Source organism: Salvelinus sp. IW2-2015, unplaced genomic scaffold (assembly GCF_002910315.2).
Source record: "Salvelinus sp. IW2-2015 unplaced genomic scaffold, ASM291031v2 Un_scaffold5256, whole genome shotgun sequence".
Taxonomy (NCBI): domain Eukaryota; kingdom Metazoa; phylum Chordata; class Actinopteri; order Salmoniformes; family Salmonidae; genus Salvelinus; species Salvelinus sp. IW2-2015.
In genome coordinates, this window is record NW_019946521.1 from 34,965 (window position 1) to 48,543 (window position 13,579).

Sequence of the window (13,579 nt, forward strand, 5' to 3'; positions counted from 1 at the left end):
GGTTATGGATGTGGTGAGTTACTGTACACTATAGGCCTACAAATGTTATCCATTAATACAGTCTGGCAGCYTTCGTGRTCTATAGAGGGATAATATCAACCATATTCATGTGTCTACAGWTCCACTACTTACAGTATACACAAAGAATTTGCAGCTGAAATTGGAATGTCTGCTGGCTGAGCCAATGTTAGCYGAYACAACGCTGACATTGCATTGACAGTAAGCGGGTGGACTGTGTAACACTGGCGGCAGCCATCTTGTGGCTCCAACACTGGCGGCAGCCAATTTGTGTGGCTCCAACAGCCTACCCACATGAAAAACGACTGTAGTGTATACCATGGCAGGAATACTGTTGTATTCACTGTAGTGTTTTKGTGGACTGAAGTATAGTGTAGTATTTACTATAGTGTTTTAGTTGCATTATCTTTGAGATAGAAGTGGAGGTTTTCTCCTTGAGGAAACCTACTGGAGAAATACTAAAAGAGCAMATTTTCCATAACATGTAGGTAGAAAGGTTGGACTGGGGTCTGAACAGGTAGTTCAGAGTTTCTGCTCTTTTCAATAGCCATACGGAACACAATATAATTATGGTCTATACTTGGCATGTAGGTTTCTCACTTATGGCTGGCACATATTGGGATATGGGGGTGGGGAATGGGCAGGGTATATGCAAATTAAATACTGTGGTATCTACTATCGTTTTTATATATGTGTTTTTGCTGACATATCTATATTATTTACTACAGTATTTTTTTTGCAGATAACACTAGTATTTACTATAGTATACTACAAAATGATATACTAAGTAATACACATGATCGAAGAATACTGCAGTGTGTAGTATAGTATTCTACAGCATACTACAGTTTTCTGCAGAATTCTATAATAAGTAGTGTAGTATTCTATAGTAAACTGTAGTCTTTTTTTATGTGGGTAGCGCCCTTCAGTCTAATGACATGGTAATGTGTTGTTGATTTCCCAGACGTCATGGTAACAGCACAAAGGTCTGGATGTATGTTATGGTGCTTTCACAGCTTGGTAGTTGGCAGTGTTAAGGAACAGTGTGGAGTGATTTGGTGTTTATGTGATTTTCTTATTTCGCACTGGCTCATGGGATTAATCAATTCCATCAACACGTTGTTCCTGGTATGCTCCTACAGTGGTTGTGAATGAGAAATTATGCTTAATTCTACCAGTAAACATTCTAAAGATGTTTGATCAACAGGACTGGTGACATTAGTGAAATTTGGAAAACCCTGAAAGTCAAAGTGTTCCGTAGCTTTGACTAGGTCCAATGTCCTGTTTCTAAGTCACAACCAAGACTTGATAAAGTCAGCATTTAAGCTTTTTTAGGGCAATTCATTTTGGCTGAGCATAAAACAAAATGTTATCCTGTTCCCCTGCTTCCTGCTTGTTTTCTGAGACATAATACATCTGGCATGTGGGCTATAAATGGATTCACTGCTGTTCTCTCCTGTTCACAGCCTGGCCAGACTGATTCTTATGAAAGCATGGAGAATCACAACCTTGACTTGGACAGAKTGAGGTCATTTTATCCAGTGTTGAGCGAGTACAAATGGTTACTGCGTAGACAAACTGTGCATTAAATGGTTAGTGAAAGCAGAGATATTTTTGTCAAGTCAAACCATAAATGACTTGATTCAGGTGGTAGGTTAGTACTGTGGTGTTATGCTGGTGAATGAGGACCCAAAGCGACGTAATAGTACAGAGTCTTTATTTCCAGTATTAAACAAATAATGATTCTCCTGGATATTATCAATGGTAAATCCAAAACAGGAAACTGAAATCCTCTCGTCAAATAGAGAGGAACGACTGGAGACCGCGACCACAGACTGCCAGGTCGCTTCAGAAGGCACTGGCCGTAGCTGACATAGACACCTGCTCAAACGCAGCATCTGAAGAAGGCAAAGAACACGACAGGGCGGAACAAGGACACAGGACAGCAAACATCAAAACAAGAATCCGACAAGGACAGAAGCGGAAACAGAGGGAGAAATAGGGGACTCTAATCAGAGGGCAAAATAGGGACAGGTGTGAAAGAGTAAATGAGGTCGTTAGGAGAATGAGAAACAGCTGGAGCAGAACGGAACGATAGAGAGAGAGAGCGGAGAGAGGGAGAGAGGGAGGAGGAGAGAGAGAGAGAGAGAAAGAGGGAAAGAACCTAATAAGACCAGCAGAGGGAAGCACACGGGACAAGACATGATCAAAGACAAAACATGACATGTGGTCCATGTTGATGTCTACAAGAACCACACGTTCCATTGTCCATTTAGTTATTGCTTTTCCTTTGGTCTGGGAGGTCACTTAAATGCCATGTCAGTGTTGTACTGCATGTACTTAGCATATACTGACAACCCACTGTGCACGACGTCAGTTCAAAAGTCTAGTTTTGATTTCCATTTGGTGAGTTGTCAATTAACGTGAATTCAGCGTGAAATCCACAAACAATGTCACCATGCCATTGGATTTAGGTACAAAAAGAAAAGACAAAACTCTCTACACTGATGAGCAAATCCAATCAGTTTTCCACTGCTTCAACGTCATCACATTATTTATTTTGTTGAAATGATGTGAAACAACGTTGTTCAACCAGCTTTTGCCCAGTGAATAGATATGCTGTGAAGACTTTGTCATGTTTAGACTCTGCTATGTTGCATCTAACTCCTCACCTTTCACAGTTGTTTTGCCTAGGTGTCTGGAATAAGACTAATCATAATGTATGAACAGCACAGGGGGTTGGTGGAGAACGGGCTTGGTAATGCCTGGAGCGATCAGTGGAATGTACTGTATCAAACACCATGGTTTCCATCTGTTTGATGTCGTTCCATTGGCCCGTTCCAGCCATTATTAGGAGCGCCCCCTCACGCCTCCACTGATCAACAGTAATCTTCAACTAGCTCAGTGTCCCTCCAAATGTACTCTAACACCTTGTTTTAACCAAATGTTCTCTTAAAAACCCAAACAAGCATACTGCAGTGTTAAAACTATCTTTTGGTATTTCTTTCATTAGTCTGTGGTTGATATTATCCCAAAATGTTTTGCGCTGTCAACAACAAGTTATCAAGATATATAACAGAAATACAGTCGTATAATGAATCACCTCTTCTCTCGTTTCACTGGGTAGGCCCACTGGATCAGTAACAATTGTACTGTGTGAAGCTTCGAAGTAATGCGTTGGATTATTTTCAGTTTGAAGTTTTGCACATTCGCTCTCAATGATGCAAAACACATCTCTTCATTAGAGCAGGAACTGACATCCACAACAACAAGGAGCTCGCTCTCTTTTCCTACCCGCCCAGTAACTCAAAACCCCACCTCTGAATAAGAGTGTTATGGTTTCAGAGCCAAAAATATCTGCCCTTGAGGAGTGGCCTGGCTGTCCATGCTGGAGTATCAAATTCAAATCCATGTGATTTAGCTTGTCAGAACTATTTATTATCTGTTCCACAAAAATATGTTTTTAAAATGTTTCAGAGTACAGTATGATCAGAATATTTTGGAGTCCCTCGCTGTGTATAGTCATATGGTTATAGTGCGCATCCTGAGGCCTTGCTACAAAATGTTAAATAGCACACTTATCTTAGTCTCATGATTCCGAGAAACTTGGCGAGGGGTTATTGTACTGCCCTACATTTTCTCTAATATATCTGTTCAGAATACCTCTGCTTAACTCATTCTATGGTCTTGAAAATCGAATCTGCTGACCTGGCTCCTCTCTTATTTAGGAAACATGCCAAAGCCCCCTGTCCCTTTCTACTCATCTATTGGTGGTGGCACTCCAGCTGTGTCTAGTCCTACGCAACCATGCCCGTGGGGCGGCATATTACGGGCACAAGCAGCCACAGCACCCACAGCAGCACCTTTCCCAGCAGCACCAGCCCATGCAACAGATACCTCACATGCCCCTAGGGAACGGGTATGGGAACGGGAACGGGAATGGGGACGGGCTGCCCAAGCAACAGTACGGGAAGGAAATGCCACAACATATGCCATACGGCAAAGAGATGCCATATGTGCTGCCACAGTATGGGCAAGAACTTCCACAGATGCTTCCACAGATGCTTCCACAGATGCACGAACAACCCCAGATGCCACCTAATAAGGGCAAGGGAAAAGGTGAGATTTTAATAGATTGTCTACATCACAGAAATGTACACACTTAGAAAAAAATTGTTCTTTGGTTGTCCCCATAGGAGAACCCTTTTTGGTTCTTTTTGGAACCAAAAGGGTTCTACTTGGAACTAAAAAGGATTCTTCAAAGGGTTCTCCTGTGGGGACAGCTAGAGAACCGTTTTAGGTTCTAGATAGCACCTTTTTTTCTAAGAGTGTAGGCTAAACAATAGCATATTTGAACCATATTTGGATTTTAAATTGGATCATGGCCATGGCCACCAATGTGGGTTTGAAGGGAAAGCCAACATGGACAGTATGGTACAACCAGAGGTAGACTAGCCATGTTCATGGGGCAGTGCTGACATGAAACCATTACCCAGTCTCTGACATGTTAGTTCCATTCAAAACACCTCTCAACTGCTTTTCCAAGATTCTTCTCCCTTCGCCAAAGCAAACGTCATCTGTCCTAGCATCCACAGGAAATCAGATCCAGCTCATGGGTTATAAAAGCATCCTTGACAAATCATATGTGAAGCAGGCAAAATACACTGTTGTTTACTCACTGTGTATGTCTGTACTGTGTTCTCCACATAGCTCATCCTAATTTAGTTACTACTATACAAACCATTTTCCTTCCAAATGATATACTGTCTTTACACACCACGTATTTATATTCTGGATTCTGACACATGCTCATTCTAATATATCTACMCCTGGATTGTTTATTGGACTCATTCTGCWATTTCTTGTTTRGATGTTTTATTATTTGTATTGTATTTGCGAGTCATTCTATTGCACKGTTGGAGCTAGCATCCTAACCATTTCGCAGCACCTGCTATAACACCTGCAAATCTTTGTCGTGACCAATACACTTTGATTTGATTTGAAATACGGCATATTGCAGGTACTGTACACACTGAGAAAAAAGGTGCGATCTAGAACCTAAAAGGGTTCTTTGGTTGTCCCTATAGGAGAACCCTTTGACGAACCTTTTTGGTTCCAGGTATGAACCTTTTTGGGTTCCACGTAGGACCTTTTCCACAGATGGTTCTACATGGAACCCAAATGGGTTCTACATGGAACCAAAACGTGTTTTCCCTGGAACAAAAAAGGGTTCTCCTATGGGAACAGCCGAAGAACCCTTTTGGAACCCTTTTTTTCTAAGAGTGTAAGACATTTCACATAAATGTGTATTTTGACTGTTTCAACAATCAAGCAAGGAATCAGAGAAGGCAGAAAGAAAGTATGTTTGATAACTAGGAAATGTAACATGCTTTTAACATCCACTATCAGCACCCTGTGTCCAAGGGGGACATTAAAGCCAGCTTTTGGCATTCATTTTCAAAAATAATAATTTGGCCCATCATCTACGGATGAAGGTCCATTGGGCTTAACCCAATGTCCATGCATATTAATTGGTCATGTTCCTATGTGCTCAATGAGATACTCAAGTCACTAACTCAAGTCAGTAATTCATGATAAATGCTAATTGATGTCATCCACAGGTCAGTCATATCCCAGTAATGGGAAAGGCCTTGGAGGCCCACCACCTGATGATAGGGGACTACAGGGTCCTGGTCCCGAGGGGCCACCAGGAGCCCAAGGGCCTCCAGGACCACAGGGCCCTCCAGGGATGCTAGGTCAAGGGATGCCCGGCCCCCATGGAAAACCAGGCCCTCCTGGTCCCCAAGGGTATCCTGGGATAGGGAAACCCGGAATGCCGGGAATGCCCGGTAAACCTGGTGGAGGCGGCCAGCCAGGTCCGAAGGGCGACCTTGGTCCTGGTGGTGATGTAGGACCAATGGGGATGCCTGGSGGGCCAGGTCTTCCAGGGCCACCAGGCCTGCCAGGCATCGGGAAGCCAGGAGGTCAGGGACTGCCTGGGCAGCCTGGGCCTCGAGGGGAGCCTGGACACAAGGGCATACCTGGACTGCCTGGTCTTCCTGGGCCCAAGGGAGACAAAGGGATTGGCTTGCCAGGATTGCCAGGTTTGAAAGGACCTGGTGGACCACCTGGGCCTCCTGGTCAAGGGGGTTTGCCAGGGGTTGGAAAACCAGGTCTGAATGGACTACCAGGATTGCCCGGGGGGGCAGGAAAACCAGGCCCATCTGGAGAAGGAGGACTTGCTGGTCCACCAGGTGAAGGAGGAGAACCAGGACCACCTGGGCTACCAGGTATTGGCAAGCCCGGGCAAGATGGTTTGCCAGGMCAACCAGGGTTCCCAGGCGGTAAAGGGGAATCAGGCCCACCAGGTTTGCCAGGGGGCCCAGGCCTACCTGGTTACGGAAAGCCAGGATATCCTGGACCAAAAGGAGACAAAGGACATGGAGGTTTTCTTGGAGCTCCAGGCCCAAAAGGTGACAAAGGTCATGGAGGTCTCCCAGGGCAGGAAGGCTTTCCTGGACCCAACGGGCCACCGGGCCTGCCCGGTCCCATTGGGCCACCTGGGGGTCTTGGTTTCCCAGGTCCGAAGGGAGAAGGTGGCAATGGAGGGCCAAAGGGGCTGCCGGGTCCTAAAGGTGAGCCAGGGCCTCCAGGGCTTCCTGGACAGGGTGGGTATCCTGGAGAGGGTGGTCAACCAGGACCGAGAGGTATACCAGGACCACTGGGTCCGAAAGGGGATAACGGCCACAAAGGGTTACCTGGCCTCCCTGGAGCTCCTGGAATGCCCGGTTCAAGGGGAGAAGGTGGAATGCCCGGAGAAAAAGGTCACCAGGGACCCAAGGGAATCCCTGGAAATTTTGGTCCAGGTGGGCCACTTGGTCCTCCCGGTCTTCCCGGGCCAAAAGGCGAGCTTGGTCCACCAGGGAAACCTGGCTACCCCGGCGAAGGTAAACCTGGTGTTYCAGGCGCTTTAGGGCCCCAAGGGAAACCTGGCAACGGTGGACCCCCTGGTCAGCCTGGACAACCAGGACAACCTGGTTCCCCTGGCCCACCCGGACCCCCCACCCAACCACCTGGTCTTGGTGAAATCCTCCCTGAGCTGGGTCCTGGTCTGGACGGTCTTAAACAAGGCGGTTACAAGAAACCAAAGAATGGAGGGGACAGGAACGGCCTGGGTAGAGCTCAACATTCACGGCTCAGCTCACCAATCCTTTCCCCCCCGTAGGCTCCCCTGTTGTCTTCGACAAGCTCCTGTACAATGGCCATCAGGACTACAATCCCCAACGGCGCTTCAGCTGTACCATACCGGGAATCTATTACTTTGCTTACCACGTCCACTGCAAAGGAGCGAATGTGTGGGTGGCGCTGGTCAAGAAATGAGCCTGTGATGTACACATATGATGAGTACAAAAAGGGCAGCCTGGACCAGGCGTCAGGGAGCGCTGTGCTCCCTTACAGCAAGGAGACACTGTGCATGTACAGCTTCCATCTGACCAGCAGCAGGACTTTATGCCGGTCAATATGTCCACTCTTCATTCTCTGGAATATTATTGTACCCAATGTGAAGATCAACAACAACAACAGAAAGGGCATCCACACCACAACTCACTACATAGCTGTTTTATTAGTGTTTTTATTCATTTTAAACTGTTGACCTCAATAGTGACACAGGATGACAACGTGGAAAACTACTACTCGGCTCAGAACTATCCAATGAATGTGTGAGTGCTACAGTACATCTATAGTATGTTTCTGCCTTTGTATTGCAGTATTAGATGGGTGAAAAAATACATAAATCAATCTCTCTGCAATATTTTTAATTTACCCCAGAAATTAATTTGGCAAAACCCTCAGATAAATTATTGAGATGTCTGTATGTAGATATTCAGATAATTATGCAAATTACAATTTCTGTTGGTTAATAGGGGGTAAAAATGTTGCAAATATGAGAAAACTGACTATCCCAATTGTAGCGTGTCATCCACCTCAGATGATTGACAGTGTTTATAGAGAAACCTGGTTGCTGACATGCTATGGCGCTACTGTGGATAGCAGCATATTACATTGGAAACAATGTGTTATTTTTTTAATTAAAGATAACTATTTTTAGGATGGAATTTACATTGCCCAACATGTTCTTCTCCTTATGTGAATATATAGCATTTGTTTGTATTTTATATTTCCATATCAGATTTATGTTATGTGCACTCAGTATATCCGTTCTTTGCATTCCAACAGTCACAGCCATATGACGCCACTAAATGGCTAGCCGTCTACCGCAGCTTTCATAAGCAAGCATCAACACATCAGCTTTATCTGTCAGGCATACCTAATGTTAGTACACAATTATTCTTCAGAGATAATTCTTCCATGTGTGGACTTTTCAGAAGACATCCTGTCTTTATTTCATGCCAGGTTATACTTTTGGCATATAAGTAACACTGTTACATTCACAGTATGTATTACCATCCTATCCCATAGTTCCTCCACGACAGATTGATTTTTTTTTATCATAACTTATTCACGTTGTTCCAGATTATGCAGAAGTGTCTACCATTTTATTTATTGATATCATATTTGGAAATGAGAGTGTTTCATGGTTTGGAACCTAAAATAAAATTCAATTGATATGCAACATAGTGAAGACATTTGGTTGTAAGCTGCCAAGCTGCATTAATAAATAAATGAGTTATGGGAGTTTGAAGGGGTGTATAGTCAACATTTTCAATATGCACATTAAGTTAAAAAGTCAACCACACTTCTCTAAGGTATGTGGCAGTATTCCTCTCTGTCATTTATTTGTTGAACTACTGATTTTGTCTGAAATTGTAAATGTGTATACCTGTTGAGACTGCCTTGAAGGAAAAATAAATGTTACCTGACAATGGTGCTAAACATATAACAAATGAAGAACTTAGTATAATGTTTTTGGCACTATTGTTGTTTTTCTAAATAAAGATGAAGTGATTAAAACAATGTGTTCTCTTCTGTTGCACACAAGCTGTGTTCACATTGGCCGTTTGAAGTGACTCAAATCCATTTTTTTTTGTATATCCGATTTTAATCTGTTATTTTTCCTGCCATCTGAACCGCCAAAAAACACATGGAATCAGATATTTCAAGCCACATTTCAAATCATCTTCGTAGGTGGTATGAATCAGATACAAATCTGAGTCCGGCCATGCGACTTGAGTCTGAACTGTCTAATATGATTTATTTTTAAACTTATTTGGCATATCTTGTTGCTTGCTGGACACTCTGACAGTTTGACAAGAACATGTGTTAGCCAACTTGCTTGTTAATTGTTTACAAGCAAATGAGTCAATATCTAGCCCGCCTAGCGAGCTAGTTGACTGCTATGGCTATCCAAAAAGGACTTGTTTTTAAAGTTGAATCATCTTATCCTTTGAGTTCTTACAKTATGATTTTGAACATTTAAAGCAACTAGTAAACGTCCATGGCAGGCATTGTTGTCACCTTAGCCTGTTACATAACTTTAGAGCGATAGGAAKCACGAGCACCACCACCAATCAGCCTACACCACTGCGCACACACCTGCCATTACTATGACAACTGCCATAGCCATGTCAGTAAATGACTGCTGTCTGAACACACACATATCCCATTTGGTCACTTGTAACTTMCTGTTTGTACAGTATTCCAAAACGGATTTKAAAAACAAAACTGATTCGGGCATTAAGGCCTGCAGTGTGAACGAGMGTCCAACACATGCTATTGTTGGTTACTCACTGTTTTCAAGAAGATCATCATCATCATTTTTGTCAATACCTGTACAACACTGCATACACTCACAAAATTCAATATAATGCATTTGTTGCTAAATGTTTACATAAAGAATAATTTATATTTGACAGACCACTAGTTATGCATCTCTCATATAGCTACAAACAAATGAATATCATAGAATACACTGCGGTGTTATAGGTGTCACATTTATGGGCAGGTTGCAGCAGTGTGTAGGAGGGATAATCCAAGATGTGGGAAGTGTGAAGGAGGACATGGGACAGAGCAATGTGTAGTTTCGATGGAAAAAAATGTGTGTGTCAACTGTGCCCATGTTGCGGAGAATTGGAGGTGTCCGGTGCGAGAGAGGCAGGTTGAGGTGGCCAGGGTCTGAGTAGTGCAGAAGATGTCCTATTATGAGGCAGTGAAGAAAGTAGAGGAGGGTGGATCAAGGGTGAGGGATTCTGAGAGGATCCCTGTGAATAGTAGATCTGTGCCAGAACAGAGGGATAGGCCAATGAGTGATTTACTGTATGTTTCAGTAAGGTTGGCTCCTTAGCAATGGTTATCAAATGTACCACAGTGATGGATCACTGTGGTACACAGAAAATATATGTTGTGGTGGCAGCTGCAGAAAAGTACTTGGGGGTAGGAGATTTGACTTCAGAAGAGTTACAGGGTGTGTTGAGTGGTAGTGTCCCGTCCTCTCAGGTCGTTGGCCTGGGGTAGAATCTGATACGGTTAAAGTAGTGAAAATTWAAAATATATTTTATTTTTCCCCTTTCCCCTTTTCCTATTTTGTATCACAAAGTGTAATGGATTTATAATATTGTTCAATGGATTTATAAACATTCAATTAACAAACTTATTTCGAACCTCACGAAGAACAAGAAGATCATAGCCTGTCGCAATGAGCGTTTCTGTTTCCAACTAGTATAACTTTTTGGATTGTCCCCCACTACCCTCCGTTCAGTCATCTGTCCAATCACAGACTGAATAGTCAACACTTCCGTATTGCACATGTCTACGGGAGAAAGGAGGAATGTCCACCGAGTTTAGTCGCAATAAGTTTGTTGATTGAACGTGTAACGACTACTGTTGTACTGAACATACAGTAAGTATTACATTAACGTATGTCTAGCAAACTAAACTTTAGCTGCAGTTGTCTGTAGTTTGTTCTTGCAAGGTGTCTACGGCAATGAGACTTAATCTAGCAGTACCACTAAATTGGCAAGCTGGCTAGCTAGCTTGGTAACTTTAAAATTGTCTTGGTGACTTTTTTTACATTTTGACTTGTAACGTTACATTGTCATGCATTTCCCCACTCACAGTCCAGGACGAACTGTGAGCATGCTTGTTTAGTTTACAAGCAGCTGGTCGTTTTATAAACTACAGACTAATAGCTGATGATGCTCGCTAACTAACTCTGTCTTAAAAAACTGTATTGGAATCAGGCCTGTTGATGAATATTTTAACACAAGCGCCTCTGGGTTCTTTCTAAATAGCCCACAGGGGGGATTTAAATATTTGACTTGCTAACTAGAAATCATCCTCGCCTGGCCTGGCGTTATCTGATAAYCCAGCAGAAGGGGTCAGGAAAGCAGAGGGTAGCCAAGCTAGTGTTAATCCACATGCCCATCATCCTCATGTGTCCAATGTCAAGTTCACTGGGTCACTTTTAGGAAAACTAGGAGGATCAGCTATGCTTTGTACAAGTCATTTCTGTATTTATGCCTCATCAACTAATCTATTAGCCTAATTCATAGACCTTATTCACCCAAGTCATAGACTGTTATCTGTACTCCCGCACGGCAAGCGGTACCTACTGCCAACAGGACCCTGAACAGCTTCTACCCCTTAGCCATAAGACTGTTAAATAGTTAACCAAATAGCTACCTTTTGAGTCATCACATACGCTGCGGATACTGCTTATTATCTATCCTGTTGCCTAATCACTTTACCCCTACCTATATMTAAATATCTACCTCAATTACATTGACTCAGTACTGGTACTCAGTGTATATAGCCAAGTCATCATTACTCAGTACTGGTACCCCATGTATTTTGTCAAGTTGTAATTGACTCAGTACTGGTAGCCAGTGTATATAGTCATGTTATAATTGACTCAGTACTGGTACCCCGTGTACATAGCCATGTTATCATTGACTCAGTACTGGTACCCTGTATATGAGTTAAGGCTAAGTACTTGTTACTCATTGTGTATTTATTCTTTGTTATTATCTTTCTATTATTGTTCTATTTTTCTCTCTGCATTGTGGGAAGGGCCCGTAAGTAAGCATTTCACTGTTAGTCTACACCTGTTTACAGTGCATGTGACTAATGCAATTGTTAATTCATTGGTATTGCTCATTTCATACAAATTGTATAGTTCTATCATTAAAGGCTAGTTGTCTCATGTAATTAGACTGCCATTAGGTTACGATGTCTTCGAGAGTGATAGCGAATGCTGTATACTTATCTGCAGTTCTGAAATAACAAATGAGCACCTTAGAAAGCTCTAACACAATGAATGACATGTTTTACTTTGAGTTTTTTGGACAGGCGGTAACCATGGCTTCCCGAGCTGGACCTCGAGCTACTGGCACAGACGGAAGTGACTTTCAGCACCGCGAGAGAGTGGCCTCACACTACCAGATGAGGTTCGCTCTCATTTGAATGGTTTTGCATTTTAGTCATTTAGCAGACGCTCTTATTACAGACCGGCTTACAGGAGCGATTAGGGTTAAGTGCCTACATAAAAACAAGATGACAGGTTTTGTTCACAGTGACCCATTTGAAACATCACATTCTTGTGCTTCTCCTCTGTCTTTCTCATCAGTGTCGCCCTCAAGTCCGAGATCCGTAAACTGAACATCGTCCATGTTCTGATCTGGCTCCTCTTAGCTGCCCAGGTGACAGTGAGCCAGCTGAACCTGGTGTCCCACAGTGTGGTGGCTGCTCCCTACCAGTGGGAGTACCCCTACCTGCTGAGTATCATCCCCTCCCTCTTCAGCTTCATGGCCCTGCCCAAAAACAACATCAGCTACCTGGTGATCTCCATGATCAGTGCCGGYCTCTTCTGCATAGCGCCGCTCATCTACGGGGGTATGGAGATGTTCCCGGTGGCCCAGCAGCTGTACCGCCACGGCAAGGCCTACCGCTTCATCTTCGGCTTYTCTGCCGTGTCCGTCATGTACCTGGTGATGGTGATCGCGGTGCAGGTGCATGGCTGGCAGATCTACTACAGCAAGAAGCTGCTGGACGCCTGGTTCACCTCCACACAAGACAAGAAGAAGAAATGAGGACAGAGGACTAAATTATTTAAACAACTGACAAGGAATGACTATTGCTGCCTGCCACTGTCTGACACCACTTCTAGGCCCATCTTCCATCTATATTTGAATTCTACATCCCCATCTCGCCATCCCTAATTGATAGTTGTAGGACTAATTGGAATACTCAGCAGGCTGTCCTGTCGTCTTCCTGGTAACCCTCTAACCTCCATTACCTCATCTCCTGGCTCTGGAGCCTGTGGACAGATTAAGACTTGAGTTGTCTGAGACTCCAGGGTTTAATGTTGACCTGTCCTGCTGCCTTTAGAAACCCATCCTCTTTATATCTCATCCTGATCTATGGAGCTGGCTGCCATAATCTGTAATCTGTCCCCCAAAGGATAGTATGCTAGCTACTGTACCTCCAGTCTTAGCCATACGTTCTAATTACCGCTCCTTCCTCCACAAGTTTGCACTTGTTCACTGATTTGAAAGGAAATGAATGGAATAATAAATATGGTAAATATGTTTTGTGGGGACCACAA

The 13,579-nt window shown here is 43.6% G+C and overlaps 1 protein-coding gene, 1 non-coding gene and 1 pseudogene across 2 annotated transcripts; 2 read left to right on the forward strand and 1 right to left on the reverse strand.

Moving 5' to 3' along the window:
- Nucleotides 1-439: 439 nt before the first annotated feature.
- Nucleotides 440-494, reverse strand: LOC112078099 (U7 small nuclear RNA). The gene has a single exon (XR_002895590.1). It is a non-coding gene; the product is annotated as a U7 small nuclear RNA (small nuclear RNA).
- Nucleotides 495-3,808: 3,314 nt separating this feature from the next.
- LOC112078096 (collagen alpha-1(VIII) chain-like) lies at nt 3,809-8,988 on the forward strand (annotated as a pseudogene).
- A 1,766-nt stretch (nt 8,989-10,754) lies between these two features.
- LOC112078097 (protein jagunal homolog 1-B) lies at nt 10,755-13,562 on the forward strand. The gene is made up of 3 exons (XM_024144434.2): nt 10,755-10,876; nt 12,313-12,422; nt 12,602-13,562. Exons 2-3 carry the CDS (start codon nt 12,334-12,336, stop codon nt 13,062-13,064), a joined length of 552 nt encoding a protein of 183 aa, XP_024000202.1. The 5' UTR covers nt 10,755-10,876; nt 12,313-12,333; the 3' UTR covers nt 13,065-13,562.
- The last annotated feature ends 17 nt before the right edge of the window (nt 13,563-13,579 follow it).